An 18,218-nucleotide genomic window follows, 5' to 3' on the forward strand; every position below is an offset into this window, starting at 1 on the left:
CAGGGGTAGGTGACACCCTCCCACGGGCTGGGATGAGGCAGCTGAATTCAGGCGAGATCAGGAACCACTTTTGGATCCCCTGGACAGCTGTGCAGAGCAGTCCTGAGCTTCTCAGAAGCCAGGGGGCTGACTCACAGTGATGGGAGAGGGCTGGGTTAGTGTGTCAGGATCTGGGCCCCAAACATAGAAGGGCATGGACAGGTCCCAGCCATCCCTAGCTGGGGACTATGGAAGTCAGTAGTGGGTAGGAACGGACCAGGCAGCCTGCCTGAGAGCTTCCCTAAATACACATCAGCAGTCCTGCAACACCCTCATGCCAACAGGGGGGCCCTGCAGAAGAGGACAGGAGGTAGAGTTTCCAGGAAACTATTCAGACACTAACTTCAGAACAACAAGAGTTTATTTCAAAACCTGGAGTTGTACAAAAGCAGAATTAGTCAAAAAACACACCAGTTACAAGTATATTAAATTTTTTTTTAAAAAAAGCTTGCGTTTCCGGTCCTTAGTGGAGGAAGCTGACTGCATAGCTAAAGTAAGCTGGTTAGGGACCTTTTGCTTTGGCTCTGAGCTGGAATACTGTGGCTGTCAGTGGTTTTAACCACCAAGCTGGTAGTTTTAGCCTCAGATCATGGAATGCATCGTTTACTAACGAATGATCAATGGCCAAGATCTCTTGTCAAGTCTGCACAGGGAGCAGTAAGACCAGCCTGAAGCCAAAGGCAGATGCACCCAAGCAGTCTTCATTACAACCTCTTCTTCCCCTGCTAACAGGATTTACCAGCTTTCAGTGTGTACCATCAGCAGCATCTTCCTCACTCTGCTAATGGCAGGCAGACCTGTGGCTCTTCCCACTAGGTGCTGGGTGAAGTGTTAACAAGGCAGCAAGTCCACAGGCAACTCCACATGCAACAGGACTGGATTTAAGGCTCTTACCTACTTAGCCTATAGTGTCTACAGGCCTCATCACACATACTCTCCAGTGCTGGGCTATGGGACACTGACCATGTCAGCAACTGTATGGCCCTGCGCCTGGCAGCTTTCCCCATTCACCTTTTACTTTGGCAAATATATAGAGAGGGCAATCAAATGCTACTGGAACCATTCTAGCAGCCCCAAAGGCACAAGCCCTTTAAAGATTAAGGCACAGCTTTCTGCATCAGTAGAAGGTTCAATGGGTTTTGCAAGTTTGTCTGGTGCCTGGTAGGGACCAAACTAGACGTGGTGACCAAGACAGCACCATAGGTCTTGCTGCGGTTTATAGAACAGGAGTTCTTCCCTGAGCTCACAGCTCTTGCCCCCCTGGCACCTACACAATCCTTGACTCAAGGGAAGAGAGTCTTCACACATTTAATGTCTCAGACTGTGTTAGACCAGATGCAATGCACAGCCCCGGCAGCAGGCACCCCGGGGCACAACTTAAGGCTCATGGGTGCTGGACAGCAAGGGCTGAGCCTCAGTCTGAGGAGAACAACCCCATTTAATTCTTCAGAAACTGAAGTCCTGGTGACTTTATAAGAATGCAGAAGCTGGAGGGTGCCCTCAGATTACCATGGTGTTTAAACCCTTACCCAGAGCAAGATTAAAATGCTTTCCAGTAATCTTGAGAAGCACTTCCCAGTCCTGTTTTCTATTGGCAGGAGTTAGGTGGAGCATGACCATGGTAGCTGCAAGATGAAGGAGCTTGGCTTGTTTGAACCCTATACTCCCACAGAAGAGTTCTTAACTCTACACCCTCCTCTGCCACCCTTGCCCATGTGCTCAGGAGCTACTCCGACCCCACATGGCAAGTCCAACCCCCTCGTTTCAGCTCTGGGGCAAGAGGAGTCAGTCCATGAGATGCAGCCGCATCAGGTGGTTTCAGGCGGCAGTGAGCAAACAGGTTCTCAGCTCCACACGAGCACCAGCCCCACAATAGCCTCTTGGACGCCGATCCGGATACCCAGGGCTGATGTCCTGCGAGTCTGCAAGCGTCTCAGCCCCACCAGATTGGTATTCTAATAACTGCACTCAGTGACGCTTCCTTCAACAGGTCATGCAGCGTGGCCGGATGCTGTCTGGTGTGGGGTTTGGATCCACCTGAAAAGCCAAGAGGAGTTGTACCAGACACCAAAGGGAGAGAGTCATCCCAGCAAGGGTCCCCTAGCCTGACCTCCCGGGGGAGGCTATACTTACCTCTGAGTACAGTGGAGGAGGACGGTAGCGGAACTCTTGGATGTAAGCAAAGAAAGGGCCTTCCAAGCCATTGCTGAGTTCACCTGGGCAGGGTGGGGACAGGTTCTGAGCAGACTCTTCACTGGACACAACAGATGAATATTCAGGGGGAGCTGGAAGGACAACAGAGGCATTGTGTGGTTAGGCAAGAATCTGCTAGCAGGAGACATGCAGGTAGTTATGTCTGCATTCAGCCACATCCCCTCCCCTGGATACCTGGTCCCTGCAGCACCAGGGCGCACAAAGCCACATGCTAGGCAGAATTTGGGGGCAGAGGACAAGGCTCCTAGTTTGCCCAGACACTCCCTCCGGACCAGCTCACTTGGAGCTGCTGCCCCATGCGGCTGGATCCCAAAGCACCAAGAACAGATGCTTACCCTCAGGCTCCTCCGGGATCACCATTCTGAGCCAGTCCAGGTTGACGCTATACTGGCTGCTGATGCTGGATGTGCGGCTCCCGAACGGATGCAGTGGGATCGTCCCAATCACAAGTGGTAATTCCAGGAGCAGCTTGGAGGTCCCAGGAATATCGACACAAACCTTTGAGGGGGGAGGACACAGGGGTCACTCCTTAGCATTCCCTCAGCCCATGAGGACAGGCAGCACCCCACTCTCCCCAATGGGGGTGGGGTGCAAGCACGGCCTGGCCAGCAACAGGTTCCCTTAGTAGGCAGCTAAGCCAGGTGCAGGAGGAAGCTGGCAGACAGCCTCTCCAGCAAGAATACAAGGTTTTACCTGCACAGTAAAATACTTAAGTTTGATGGAGTGGGGAAGGAGGGACTGGATATTAGCACAGGGTAAGAATCTAGGAATTCACCCTGCCACTGGCAATGCGGCATGGCTCTGTGGGGACAGCTCCCACCCACAGGCATGAGGGGCCCCAGCACAAAAAGGGCACTTCAGCAGAGTGACCAAGCCCCACTCAGTCACGGCTATGTATCAGCTAGACAGCTGCCAGAGAAGCTCAGCCTGTTTATTCAAGGCCTTCTGCTGCAGGTCAGATTTATTCCACTTCCTACCTTTAGGGTGTATTCCACACGGATAATGCGGCACTGCAGGATTGAGGGGCCCACAGGGGGGATCTTCAGCGCTCGGCCATGCCACACTTCCCTCTTCCCAGCTGCAATGGAGTCGCCTGCTATGCTGGCCACCACAGACTTCTTCTGCTTCTTGGCTCCCCGGGCAATGAACGTCTGAGTCTGGATGATGGCAGCTTTGGGCACGACTGTGCGGGTGCTGCAGTTGTCAATTTCAGCAAAGATGGGGATGACCTCACCTGGCAGGAGAGAGACAGGCTCGATTAAAAAACAAACACACTGGCCCAGCCATGTGGCGTGCACTGCACAAGAGAAACCAGGCACGGCTTAGATGCAGAACAGCCTGGGACCGCATTTGTTAAGCTACATCTCGTTCCTGCAATTCCAGCCATCCAGTTATTTGTTCCTGAGAAGCTGCACAGAAGAAGGGCATGTCTGAGCAGGGTTCAGGGGCCAGGGCCTCTCTGGAGCTTCACACCAGTATGAAGAGCCCCATCACAACACAGTGCTAGGAGCCTCGTTGCCATAAACCCTTCAGCTCCTTTCAAGCCCCACTCTGCATTACCCAGGGCAGTTACGTTCAGCACCCTTTGAACAGCGAGTGGCCTGTTGAGTTACCTGGCGTGTAGCCTTTTCGGTCGATCTTGGCGGATACAGAGACCTGGCCACGGTTGCAGTACCAGGCGCGGGCAAGCTTCTCCTTCACACCTGCCTGAGGAGCCTAGAGGAAGGGACAGAAGTGATACAAGTTTCAGCTATTTCTAGGCAAGAGCCACCACCCACCTCTACTTCCCAGGATCACCACACAGCCAGTCCTCTCCCATTCAAGCAGATTTTATTGCTCGTCTCCAGCTAGAGTTGTGATCAGAGATTAGGCACCCACTGAGCAGAGGGCAAAAGTCTCAGGGACGGTTCCTCCTGCATCTTTAGGACACATCTACCCAGCAAGAACAAACCCCGGCAGTGAGTCTCAGGGCTGAGGTCAACCGACCCAAGCTTGCACACAGGGCTAAGAATAGCAGTGTAGACTTGCCAGGCTCCAGCCCAAGCCCAGATGTCTACATGGATATTTTTCACCCCGCAGCACAAGTCCTGTGAGCCCAGGTCAGTTGGCCCAGGCTCAGACTCTCTGCCACTGATCTCTTGTTTTGCTATGCAGAGCCCCCTGCCAGGACAACAGGCAGGGCAGATGCTGATCTGGCTCCTCATGTTTTTAAGCCAAGGATTTCACGCAGGATTGAGAGAAGCTCCATTTGGAGCACCTCTGTTTTGGTGAGCCCAGCGACAGACATGCTTTGAGAGGGCAGGTGTCTGCCATGTTCTGAACATCCGGCTCTTTAAAGGCGGCCCTACTGTGTCACTAGTCACTCCTGATCAATCTTAGGCCGAGCTAAGGTCAGCTTGAGCACACTGGCTCAGGTCTTGGCATGTCGCTCTGGCTGGCGTTCACTTACCAGCAAGGCCGGGGTGTTGATGTCAATGGGCTCGATCACCGTGAATTCTTTCTTCGCTTTCTTGACAACTGACCAGGGTCTGTGGAGCCTGGCTTTCACCCAGTAGCGCACATTACCATGCCGGCCTTCAAAGGAAGTGGCCAGAGTCCTGCCCGGGGAGAAGCGAAAATGGTTAGGGGTGGGTTCCTCCACGGGATTCACAATGAGACACTTTATCCACCTACAGAGCAGACACCCAGAGCCTGTATATTTAAACTGGGCTTCCTCTGGGGAGCTGATGATGTCCTTAACCAGTTGTACTGCCCCCACCCCGTCCTGCAGACTCTTGCAATTGTGCGAACACAACAAACAAACTGAACTTACTCTGGGAGCTGAAACGTGAAGGGGAATTCGTGTTTTCCTGCCTGCAGAACTGTGACTTCACCATTGTCTGGGGAGATGACAAGAAAAATATAAGATGAGTATGATCATATCTTTCTTGCAAGACTTCCTTATCGGAAGAGTGCTGTTTGGCTGTCACTTTACAGGAAGTACAAAGCAGCCAGCCACTAGACGTTACTTTCGTTCTGACTCAGAGGAGTCGCTGAAGCATTTGACACAGAAAAGCAAAATAAAGACCTGAATTCACAACAGTTGTCACATGGTCAGGCTGAGGCTCTGCAGGGTGCCGTTTAGACTGAACGCAGAAGAGTCCTCATTTGATAGAGCAATATCAGATTTATTTAAGTGAATATATTTTGACCATTAAAAACCCAGAGGACATTCCGGTGAGCTCCAGGGTTATACCAAACCCCACACATGCCAAGATCTTCCTCCCCTGCACTGCAGCTCGCAAAAATCCTGCCACGCCATTTCTGCTGACCGAAGTAACTGATGTGCAAACAAACTACTGCCCCGCAGCTCAACACGCACCCGCGATCCCTCTCCAAACACTGCCCAGGAGAGGCGGGACCAGAGAAGGGAAACGTAAAAAAATTAAAGTCACACCCTGCGGGACGCGCTGCTGCTGCGGCGGCGTTTCGGCGGAGACCCACCAGCCCTCTCCCGCAGGCCTCCCGCACCTTCCCCGCGCACGTCAGGCGGTGGGGCCGAGACCCGCCCCGGCTGCCGAGGGCCCGGCCGACGGCTCGCCGAAGCGGAGCAGACGGCAGCGGAGCCGCGCTCCCGGCCTGTCCCGGGGAGGGCCCGGGAGCGCCAGCGGCGAGACGCCTCCCGCCTCCCCGGCCCGTCCCGGGCGCAGGGGTGCCCGGCCCGAGCACCCCGCCCCGGCCAGCGCCCAGCGGCGCCCCGGGCCCTACCTGGCGGGGCCAGCAGCGTGTCGCGGTGGCTCAGGAACGGCACCTGGTCGCTGTAGCTCTGGGTGTAGGCGGTGCTGGAGCCGGCGCTGCGGGACTCGGTCCAGTGCACCCGGGCGCAGCCCTGGGCGTGCAGCCGCAGGGCGCCGAGACGCGCCTCCCCGGCCAGCTCCAGGACCACCCGGCCGGACACGGCCTCGCCCGGGCTGAAGACGGGCGGCGAGTCCAGCTCGGGGCAGTCGAGCAGGACGCAGAAGCGGCGGAGCCGGTCGAAGAGCATCGCGGGGCTGGCGGAGCGGGTCGCGGCGAGACGAGCAGCGGCCGGACGGAGCAGCCTGTGGCGAGCCCCGGCCCCGGGGCCCTTTAAATGCCATGTGGCTGGGCCGGGCCGGGCCGCCCCTCGCCCGCCGCCCAATGAGCCGCCGGGCCGGGCCGCCGCCGGCCTATCCCGGGCGGGGGCTGCCCCGCTGCCGGAGAGATTGATGGGCCGAGCTGTGCGACCCGAAGCGCTGAGCTGGGTGGGGGCGGCCCGGGGAGAGCAGCCCCCCAGCCCGGCCCCGCCCCCCCGTTGGGCCTTTGCCGGCAGAGCCCGGGGGGTACAGCAACCCCCCCACCCCCCGAGATCAACTTTCCCCCACTGGGCAAAGCCGCCGCGATCTCCAGCGCCCCGCTGCCCTGGCGGTCCCCAGCTCCCGGCCTGCCCTGCCCTGGGCTTGCTGGGAAGCGGGGCTCTGGCTGCAGGCTGGGCAGGCTCCAGCGGGAATTGCTGTCCGAGGAGAAGGGCAGATTCCCGCAGACACCCAGTACAACCCGCTCTTTCTTTTTAAACATGACAAGCGAACCACTAGGAAACAGCCCCTTCCATGGCCGGTTATCGCCCCAGCGCTGTGCCCGATGCTGGGAGCAGAAGCCCATAACAGTGATCCCCCGAGGCGAGGCTGACCCTCCGCTGATCATTTCCTGGGTCCCTAGGTCTAGACAAATGATGGCCAGAAACCAAACAGAGGGATTCTGAAACCATCTCAATTCTGGACATGCCACATCCTGTCCATGTGTCCCCTGTCCCCAGGCCCAGCTTCAGCCACCTCCTCTGACCCCTCCATCCACTCAGTGCTAGCAAATGCCCCTGCTCCTCTGCCTCCAAATTCCCAACTGTCCCTGTCCTACGGTCCAGTAACACACAAGCTACAGTACAGGCCATGCTGAGAAACCCTCCTGCCACTCTGCATTTGCTGTTCTGCTGCATCCCCACCTGACTTCACAGAGTCAAGTGCAGCTATCCCACCTGCATTTGATGCCACAGTTTAAATGCACAAATGCTCAAAAGTGAAGCACTGGGCCAAGCCCAGAACACTGCAGATTGGCAGCCCGACTGCAGGCAAGAAGTCAGCCCAGTCAGCACTCGCTATGGTGCGACTGGGCACACAGGAGTGTGTTTGCGGGACACAAAGAGGAGTTTCAGGATGTAAGAGTTTGATGCTTTCAAAAGAAATAACCCAGCAGCTCCCCATTCCCACTTCAATTTAGCTGAGCCCAGCATCCCGACAACTTGCACTCGGTACAGTATTGACCAAAATCCATTTTCCCAGAAGCCTAGTTGACAAGATTGATGCTATGGGGCTTCTCACTAGGGAACTGAGTGGAACAGCTCAGCTTAGCTGCTCCTCATTTTGCTCCTTGTCCCATGTGCTTGTACAGCAAAGGAGACACCCACTCTTCTCCTAAGAGCAGGGGTGCTGATGGTACAACCTTAGGCACTGAACTCAATACCTACCACAGCCTGATTTACCAAACTGGAGCTGCAGTGAGAACCACTCTGGGAGAAAACCACGTTATACGCTTCCAGGTCTGTAAAGTGGTGTGTTTTACCCATAACTCTTGCAATTAATTACTGAGCAATTTGTCTTGCTTGTGTTTTTAACCAGGCCAAGTCCAGTGCTGTACAAGGTTTGTAAGTGGCCTATCACTGTCCTGCGCTTCAAGTCTACAAAGCCCAGGAACAATTAAACAATCTCGCGTGTAAATGGAGTGCCCCATTACCCAGGACAAACACGCACCAGTTGTTTATGGCGTTCAGCAAAAGGTAGAACAGTGGGGTGCTGGAGGCTCTGTGCATACCGAGTTGATCCTTGGTGCAGGTACCTCTGTTATTAATCATGCAAAGACACGTGCCTGGCTGTAAAAAGTGACCGAAGGCAGTAAAATGGCCCAGGACTTCTAAGGGATTAAAGCAGCTCCAGCAGCTTTCACTTTAATGATTACTATTAATTTGTTAAGCATCAAGTGTGCTCTGCCCCCAGGCCTGGAGGTGGTGGTGGACCAACGAAGACAAGTTCCTCATCATTGGCTGGAGAAAGCATGACTATAATATAGCATCAATTCAGGCCACGCTGTCCAGGACCTGCCCCTCCAGAACTCCTGCTTTGAGTGCGTTATTCTCTCAGCCATTGTAGATCATGTTGGGCTGAAGCTATGTAAGGCTTGCTTGGTCAGCTCGGAAAGCTCGATGTTGAATTCCTTCGAAGGTTTCTGCCTGATCCAGCAACAGGGAAAGGGCCTGTTGCTTTGTTACATGTATGTGCAGTGCCCAGCACAGGGGTCTACCCGCAGGCAGGGGTCTACCCACTACCAACATGCAAACAGCAATACAGATTGCACATGGTTCAGCTCCTGCAATGGGAGTTTGCATGTCAATTCCACTAGGAATGGGGTGTGTGCCACAGCATGGGAAGAGTTAATTTGCGACAGCCAGCTCTGGGAGGCTCCTTGTCATCCCTATGGGTACCTCAGGATACAATCATTCCTCACTCCCACAGAGACATACTTGCTGTCCTGTTTTAAGGCCGGAGACACCTCCCAGTGCAGTCAATGCAAAGACTTGCACTGACTTCAGTGGAAGTTCGATTGGGCCCTTGTAAAAGATTGAGAATTTCCCCACTCTGTCTATGGCCCCCATGCCCCTGCATCTGATCCCGACAATCTTTGAGGGAAGTACTGTCTGCATGTTAGAGATGGGGAACTGAGTCACAGAGAGACTCTAGGTCTGTCTGCAATGCAATCAGGGGGCGGGGGGCGTGATCGTAGCACATGTGAGGCAGGCCCGAGCTACCTAGTGTGGGTACCAATAGCAGTGAACCCACTTCCCTAAACTCTGGACCATCCTTCCTGTCCATAGCTCCTCGTATGCTGTCTCTCCAGAGAGCATTCTCTGTCCCATGCATTTCACTGGCCCCTCACAGTGTCTGTGCCTGGGTTCGGAATGGGGGTAGGCACAGATGCATTGAGAGGCAGGGAATTTTCCAAGCTGCATCGAGTCTCTGAGGGTGGGTCTGAGCTCCGCAGCTGAGCCTGTTGTCACTGCCTGTCTGCTGAGGTGAGCATGATGCTGCCAGGGCAGGTGGAGGAACAGTTTTCCCTGCAATGTTATTTCACTAGGCAACGGTCCCATTGACATGAATGGAATGTCGCACATCTGATTTCGGAAGACTTTGCCAATGGGAAAAGCAACATTGTCTTGGTCTGACTCACCACTCTTGCATCCTATGGCAGCCTGGGGCAGCAGTGTTATGACACATCAACTTTGCTAATCGGTCCACTGTGGTTCACCTATAGGACTACAATTCTAGCAGGCTGGGCAATGTAAAGGTATCTATAGGCCTGCACCTGACTCCTCTGTGAGCCCCCTCAATTTCAAGGGGCTGTGAGAAAGCCACTGTTCAGTAAGGTGCACTGTGGAGTAGGGATCCAAATCTAACTGCAGGAGTTTTGGAGGCCTTTCCTCTTACTGCCCTGATAAGTGTAAAGCAATGCACGTTGGAAAAAATAATCCCAACTATACATACAAAACACTGGTTCTAAATTACCACCCAAAAAAAGAGATCTTGGAGTCACCGTGGATAGTTCTCTGACACCTTCTGCTCAATGCACACCAGTGGTCAAAAAGTCTAACAGTAAGTTAGGAACAATTAAGAGAGGGATAGAAAATATCATATTGCCACTATATAAATCATAGTGTTGTGTCCAGTTCTGGTCACCCCACCTCAAAAAGGATATTGTGGAACTGCAAAGGGTTCAGAGAAGGGCAACAAAGATGATCAAGGGGATGGAACAGCTTCCATACAAGAAGAGATTAAAAAGATTAAGCTGTTCAACTTAGAAAACAGACAACTAAGGGGGGATATGATGGAGGTCTATAAGATCATGAATGGTGTGGAGAAAGTGACTAGAGAAGTGTTATTTACCCTTTTCCACAATATAAAACTGGGGGTCACTCCATGAAATTAATAGGCAGCAGGTTTAATACAAAAAAGAGGAAGTACTTTTTCATACAATGCACAACTAACTGTGGAACATGTTGTCAGGGGATGTTGTGAAACCAAAAGTATAACTGGGTTCAAAAAATAATTAGATCAGTTCATGGAGGATAGGTCCATCAATGGCTCTTAGCCAAGATGATCAAGGACACACAACCTCATCCTCTGGTTGATCCTAAACTTCTGACTGCCAGAAGCCAGGAGCAGAAGATAGGGATGGATCGCTCCCTAATTACCCTGTTGTGTACACCTCCTCCGAAGGTCTGGTGCAGGACACTGTCAGACAGGATACTGGAGAAGATGGACCATGGTTGGAATCACTCTGGCAAGTCTCATGTTCTTATGCCCTTCTGGCCACCACAGATAGCCCATTTCAACCTCTAGGGCATGTAAATCACGTCAGAGATAACCAGGTCTGCTTATTAATTAGCATTTGTAAAGCACTTTGAAGAGGAGAGCATGATATATGTGTTCAGCATTGTGATCTAATGGGCATATTACCTAATTAGGAGCAGTAAATTTGGTGCAGCAGCATCATGTGTAAAACATTCTTTTAGAAAATCATTGGAATCTGTATGAGTTGAGGAAAAGGCAGAGACCTTTTAAAGAACAAATAAGAAAATTTAAGACAAAACGAGTTCAGTTAAGGTCCCCACGGAGTTCTCCACCAGGGCTACACCCACCCAAATCTGTGTTGGTCCGTCCGTTAATTCCCTAACACACACACATTAAATGGGAGTTAAGTGTGTATCAGTAATTTCACAGTACATGGCAGTGCCCCTGTACTTATCCTAAAGACAGGTGCTGACGCAGTCAATTCCTTGAGAAAGTCAAACATAAAAGAAATCGCAACATGTGAAGGATCCAAATGCACAGTGGAGGCCCCCAAAGAGCCCTAGCTGCCCCTCAGAGTGACACCAGGCGATTACCATGGGATAAATAGCATTTGCATTCCCATGGTAGAGGAAGCTGGTTTTTGATCTTCTCCCTTTCCTCCCAATGTCGCAGGTTTCCCCACTCACTTATCACACCTTGTGCAGAGGAAAGAGGTTGACTTTTCTCCCTGTGCTCAGACAGGATCCCAGAGTTCCCTGAGCCTGAGTCCCATTGGTGGTAATGGTGCCATTGACAGTGAATGTGCTCTCCCCATGTACAAAAGGGAAAATGTCACTAGCAGGCAGCGCCTTGGCAGTGCCTGGCTTTGCGATTAGTCCCACTGCGCCCACCAGGGCTTCACACAGACCAGGCACTGCCAACTCACAGGGATGTTCTGTCTAGTGCACAGCGTTAGCATATGCCGCAGCCTGCACCACCACCCAGCGGGAGCCGCGGGGCAAAGCAAGCCCAGCTTCCCTCTGCTAGCAACACTCAGAGGGAGGAACCAAAAGGTGACTTTGCCTTGGTGTTTCAGGGCAGGGAACCAGAGGCACCTAGTGGCCAAACAGCAGAGTCACACAATTAGAGCAGTGAGCTATCGGTCTCCAGGCACAGGTTGGCCCACCGGGGGCCTTGACCAAAGCTTTGTTGACATAACTATAGCAATCAGGGGCGTGAAAAAGCCACACACCACTAGCCAACGCAGCTGTGCCAGCAAAGCTCCCAGCGTAGATGTGGCTATGCTGACAGAAGAGGGCTTCTTTCGGCATCACTAATGTCATCTGGGGCAGAGCACCCAGGCCCATATTTCCTGTGCCCAGGTGCTACCCTGCCCCCTAACCAGGACACACCTATGCAGGCCGAGGAGGACTGAGACCCTGTGACAAGATGCAATCATGGAAGGTGAGGGAGAGGCCCAGCCACCCAATATGCAGATCCAATGCCGGGCGTGTGCAGCTCTCCACCCACGGGGCCAGGCCCTTGGAAAGAGCCCACCAGGGTTCTGCCAATTATCAAGGGGCAGCTCTGACTCAAATGCAATGGAGTTTCCGGTAAGAGCCTGCGAGAGGCACTGAGCCCAGCTCCCTCCTGCCTGGCACCTCGGGACACCAATGCAAAGCAGGTACCAAAAGCTCCCACGTCAGAAAGGCGATGTGCCATGCCCACTTTGCACGGGAGGCCCAATTCTGCATCGCCCTGCCGTTTCTCCAGGCACCTGCACCAGTGCAGCACCAGTGGAAAACACCCCCAGCTCACTTCACCCCACACTGCGCTCCCTTTGCACTGGTATAAATGGAAACACAAGGTGCACGGCAATGGAGAACCAGGCCTAGTCTCGATTCTGCAGAGAGAAGTGGACCTAGTGTCCCTAGCTGGGTTCTTCAACGAAGCTACAGTCCATTTTTGGTGCCTGTGTGACTTGCCTGGGGCCATGATCCTGCAGACACCAGGTGAGCAGACCCACTGAAATCACGTGCTCAGCATTACACGCACATGTGAGTGTTTGCACCAGCAAGGCCCTCATCTTTCTGTGTCACTGGTTCCTTGGCTGTAAAGAGCATATCGTAAAACCCAGACCCAGGGTGACATTGTCAAAACTAACATAGGCACTTAGGGGCCAAAATCCCACTGAAACTCAATTAAATGCGGGCTCCTAAGACACTGAGGTGCTTTTGAAAATGTTACCCTTAGACTGATCTCTTGGGCGCAGGGCCGGCTCTGCTGGAGCTTTGTGCAAGGCCCAGCACGGTGGGGCCTGCCCTCCAGGCACTACTGCAATGCAGATAATAACCACCACCGGTGCTACACCCCACGTAAAGTGCTTTGGGATCGCGATGACAGAGCTGGGAAAGGGCAGCTTTGGGCACAGGTGCTCTCTGAATACCCGGTGTGTTATTTCATGCAGAAGAATCCAAGGAGATTCCCGTTTCTTCCTCTGCCCGCTGAGCCCCCTCTGTCCGTCTGCTTAAGGCACTTACACAGCAGGAGCCTAACTGCCCCCACACTCAGTCCGAACAAAGGGTTCCCCAAAGGAGGCACACGCCAGACCAGAGCCAACAACCCAGCTGCCTCCTGCACATGGCCTGCCAGCCAGCCTGCCAGGGGTAAGTGACCCCGGCACAGGGCACCGTGTGGGGAGGAAAGTCGGGGTTCTCAGGCTGGGCTTTCCAGAGGAATTGGTACAACTGTACATCGTCCCCTTAGCACACAGCTTCGCAGGGCTGCCTGAGCAGCCTGGGGGGGACATGCTGCTGCTCTGCAGGCTGGAAAGAGGATCGGAAAAGAGAAGGAGAGAGGATGTAAACCCGGAGTTCAGCTGGGCCAGAGCAAACCGGGGGAACCACAGGACACAACCCCCCTGCACGACGGGCATGTGGGTGCAGCACAGATCTCCCTAGGCTCAGCTCCCTGGCTGGGAGCCTGGCTGCACGCGGGAGGAGCTCTAAGGTGCTCATAGCTCAGCAGGAAGCCCAGCCCCCAGCCCACGAGGGCTCTGCTCTGCGTTGTTACCATGGCATCTGCTGCATTCTTTTTTTAAAACCCCGGACAACCAGTAGATCTCACCAGGAAGCCGCAGCTGCTGCAGGAGAAGCAGGGAGAGGCCACGTGGGTGGTGCACAGAGTGCTGACGACAGGCACTTCTGCACCCCCGGCAGTCCACATGAAGGGACTGGGGCCCTGCAGCTCTCCTGACGATGGGGTATGAGCGCTGGGTGGGGCCCCATGGCAGCAGTCTTGACTGCACAATGGCTTTTCTCAGTAGCACGTCTCTCGCCTCCTCCTGTCCTTCAGGAAGCAGCAATCACACACCCGGTGCCCCAGGGAGAGCGCAAACCCAGCACAAGGTCATAGCCAATAAAATCACCAACCCTGGGGTCCGGCAAACCCCACCGCAGCTCCCCATGGGGCCTGGCTAAACCTTCCCGCCCAGTGGGTGAGGCCAGGGGCCAGCAATGAAATACTCATCTCAGCTCCAAGCTGCACCACAGCAGGGTCCTGCCAGGACAGAGCAACTGATCTTATTGCTCCAGAGTCTGGCTACGTGCTTCCCCCGCGGCTCCAGGAGGCTCTTGCATCATGCGAACCAAGCCACGAAATCTAAACACAGACAGCAGCTCACAGCTTCCCAGGGGAGAATCACAGCAGGTATTAATGGGGAACAAAACTCACCCCATCATCCTCCTAGCTCCTGAAATCACCCTCACGGCTACATGCAAACAGGAGAGCACCGCCCTGTGTGAGCTCATGGTGGGGCCTCTCCCCAACCCCCTTATCCACTCACCCTCCTTTCATTGTAACTTATATAGCGGCAGTGTAGGAGCCAGAGCCCCTGCTCAACGGGAGGGAAACCAAGGGCTGGATTCACCAGGATGCTGCACAGGGCAGCCAGCGTGAACCAGCAAATCTGGCCCTACGCGCTTACCTGAAAGAAAAACAACTCACCAAAGGATCGAACACGATTCACCCCACCTGGGACAGCGATTCCTCGCATCCCACATCTGATTATTCAGTTTTGTTTAACGCATTCTTCTAGCCAGAAATATCACTTGTGTCCTTCTGGGATGAGCAGCTGGTTCCCGTGCCAGATGTGGCCAGAGATCTGCAAACTACATGCTTGCCAGTCACACGTCTACTCCCAGTTCAACCCCTGCAGCCACCTGGCCGCTGTGTGAATTCACAGGGATTGGCTCCCTCCACTGGCACCTGGGTCTGCATTTACACTTCAGTCACACGTCTACTCCCAGTTCAACCCCTGCAGCCACCTGGCCGCTGTGTGAATTCACAGGGATTGGCTCCCTCCACCTGGCACCTGGGTCTGCATTTACACTTCAGTCACACGTCTACTCCCAGTTCAACCCCTGCAGCCACCTGGCCGCTGTGTGAATTCACAGGGATTGGCTCCCTCCACCTGGCACCTGGGTCTGCATTTACACTTCAGCAAAATGCCAACATTCACAGTGCCGGGTGGGGAGAATCAGGTCGACTGGGATACAGAACAGGGCTTCCCTTTGGGCCATCACTGCCACTGGTATCTCCTGGGCAGAGACTCCATGGGGAGAACATCTTCATTACCCAAGGCAAAGCTAATGGCTTGATCGCTGTTAATGAGCACAGAACCCCTGTGCTATTGGTCCTGTCCATCCTAACTTGGCTGCATTGTGCTGGGTGGGTCTGAGCAGGCCGGCCCTATTAAGCTGACTAAGGGTGAAGTCCAGGAGGGGTGTATTGGACCAGAGCCATGGAAGAACAACAAATATTTGCCTGCCAGCTAAGTGCTCCATTCACACCTGAGAAGACTTCGCTGTTTACCTTTCACTGTACAATCAAAGCAAGAGCTGGGGCAGCTTTGTGTGTCCCAGGGCCGAGCCCCTGGTACAGAGATTTGGTCCGAAGAGGCCTCCAGCCGGGCAGCAGAGAGCACTCCCTCGAGGGGATGCTAGCGTGGGAGCAGGTGAGTCAGAGGCACTTAGTGAGTGCCTTTGGCTTTCAGTGGGAAATGGGGCTTAAGTCCAGTAAAGCCAAGGGCACTTGTACTCATAGGTCAGTTAAGCATTTGAACCCCCGCCCCACCATCTCACAGGGCAAACCTGCCCTTACAGGAGCTGTGGTCATGAGCACTCCAGGGCCGGAGCTCGCTAGCAGCATCTTTGTGAAAGGCCTGAAGCCAAAGAGCCTCCCTGGAGTGACCCCTGTGAAATCCCCTCTGGTGCCCTGGGTCATGCACTGGCCTCTCCCAGCTCCACAGAGCCAGGGGTCTTTTCTCACAGAGCTCTTGTGAGAGAGCCTTCATTGCTGCTCCCTGCCAGGTGTGGGAGAGGCGCCACGACAGGGGGTGGGGGGTCATGCTGGCCCTGCTCTGAGGTTTGGCATCTCCTGTCTCCAGGGCCTGGCAGAGGAAGGTTTCCTGGGAAGTGCTATCAGCACGACACCTTCCGCACCGGCATTAGCCAGTGCCGGACTAGGCTCCATGGCTGATTTAGAGTTTGGAACAGCCCAGAGCTAGACCACTGCCAGTGCTGCCCTGAGCATGAGCCAGGCATCATCTGCCCCCCGTGAGAGCCCAATGCCTAGCTCTCCTTGGCGAGGGTTTATTTCTGTAAGAGGCCTGTGGGCAGGGAGAGGCCAACGAACCGTTGGTTTGCAGGGTTTAATACTGAGCTAATGTCACTCCCCCTCCACATGGGGCAGGGAACAGCCCCTGAAAGGGCCAATTCAAGCTACTGGAAAACAGGGCTCGTATTTAGTCAGGAAGGATCCCCAGCCCCTGCATGTCCGGCACCACCATACTCGAGCTGGAGCCAGATCTAGACTCCCCACAGCGGGAGGGTCTGACTGCATTTGACCCAGACGCCCTATTTCAGAGAAGTAAAATCCTCAGCCCTGTGACGGGCTAGTCCAGGCAAAACTCATGTTGCTCGATCCTGCCTTCCGCCCATGCAGAGATGGTAGGAAATCTTTCATGAAGTGGGCAAGCTCTTACCTGTCTGCAGAAATGGAAAAATGCTGATTGCCTTGGGCAGATCTCACCTCCGCAAGCGCCGTTGCACTGGAGGTAAGGAGCTACACCAGAGAGGTGCGCACGCACCATCCCCTTCCCAGCTAGAGCTTGGCGCAGTACGTCGAGATCCCCGTTCGCCTCCCAGTTCTGGAGACCAGAGTCAATGACTTGGGCAGTGAAAGGGGAGAGCCACAGCTTTTCAAAGTGAGCCCCTGGGGCGTGTTCACCCCACAGCGGCTCCCGTGGGGCTGCGCAGAGCAGACGCTGCACCAAGGTCCCTCAGGGTCACCTGGCAGTGCTTCCTCTCTCAGCCCAACCACACACCGCAAGGAGCAGGAGATGCTCCCCGGGGAACAGAGCCAGGCGGGACAAACCTGGCCCTTGCCCTCCAAAGCAGGCCATGTCCCACGTACCAGCAGCTACGGGGGGAAGACGTGAAGGAAACGCCCTGCTCAGGCGCCAGGACACCCTCCCGGCAGACTGGCAGGGCTGGGCACTGGGACGCAGACAGCGAAGGGGGGACGATGTGGCTCCCTAGGGGCGCCAAGGACCCGCTCCCATGGGCGGGCAGGGCTGGGCACCGGAGAGCAGCTCGGCCAGGCCAGGGACTCACCGCGGATGAGCTGGTAGCGCGCCCTGAGGTAGGGCTCGTAGGCGGTGTAGTCGCTGTAGACCGTGTTCATGCCCACGCTCCTGCTCTCCAGCCAGTGCGCCGTGGCCAAACCCCGGGCGCAGACCTCCAGCGCTCGCACCTTCAGGACCTTGCTGAGCTCCAGCACCACCTGGCCGGAGAGCAGCTCCCCGCCGCGGTACACCCCCTGCGCCGGGCCGCCGGCCAGCTCCAGCGCGAAGCTGCGGATCTTGCCCAGGGGCTGCATGGCCGGCGCCGGGCCTGGCAAGCTCCTGTCCCCCGGGGCCGGGTCTCCCCGGCGGGGCTGGGGCTCCGGAGAGCGAGCTCGGCCCCGCGGAGTCCCGGCTCCAGCGCAGGGCGGCTCAGCTCATCGCGGCGCCCCAAGCTCCGCACCAGGCGGCCCCGGGAGCGACGCGCGTCGCCGGCCACACCTCCCCGCTGCGCCGCGCAGGGACCTCCCGAAAAGCGCAGCAGCCCCGCCCCGCGGCTGGCCCCGGCTCCCTGCTCTCCGGGCGCTAATGCCATTTAAGGCCTTTTCCTCTCTCTGCTTTGCCCTGAGCGCGGGTCCGCTTCCTGTCTCCTCTGCCTTCCAGGGCAGCAGCCCAGGAGCGAGCCCAACACGGCGCAGCCCTGGTCAGCGGTTCAGCTCAGAGCACTGTACATGGCTCCCATTTTACACATGGGGAAACTGAGGCACTGGGTGGGGAAGCGCCTTTGCCCAAGATCACCCAGCCCAGTGGCACAAGTGGGAATAGAACCGGTTGCCCTGATGCTGGGTCCAGAGCCCTGCCCAGGGAGCAGGCCGCTGTCCTAGTGTTGCTGTTGTGTGTTGTTCACAAGAACCAGGCTCAGCACAGAATCCTGCCCTGGCCCAAGGATGTGTGTACACCTGTAGGGAGAA

General features: G+C 55.2%; 1 protein-coding gene across 1 annotated transcript; it reads right to left on the bottom strand.

The window, feature by feature from the left end:
• Positions 1–382: 382 nt before the first annotated feature.
• On the bottom strand, positions 383–17,753 carry ARRDC2 (arrestin domain containing 2). Its single transcript, XM_077841837.1, has 8 exons — positions 17,300–17,753; positions 5,066–5,132; positions 4,703–4,850; positions 3,867–3,969; positions 3,231–3,487; positions 2,589–2,751; positions 2,173–2,324; positions 383–2,076 (listed from the first exon to the last, which is right to left on the bottom strand). Exons 1-8 carry the CDS (start codon positions 17,562–17,564, stop codon positions 2,023–2,025), a joined length of 1,209 nt encoding a protein of 402 aa, XP_077697963.1. The 5' UTR covers positions 17,565–17,753; the 3' UTR covers positions 383–2,022.
• Positions 17,754–18,218: the final 465 nt, after the last annotated feature.

This window comes from Eretmochelys imbricata, chromosome 25 (assembly GCF_965152235.1).
Source record: "Eretmochelys imbricata isolate rEreImb1 chromosome 25, rEreImb1.hap1, whole genome shotgun sequence".
NCBI lineage: Eukaryota > Metazoa > Chordata > Testudines > Cheloniidae > Eretmochelys > Eretmochelys imbricata.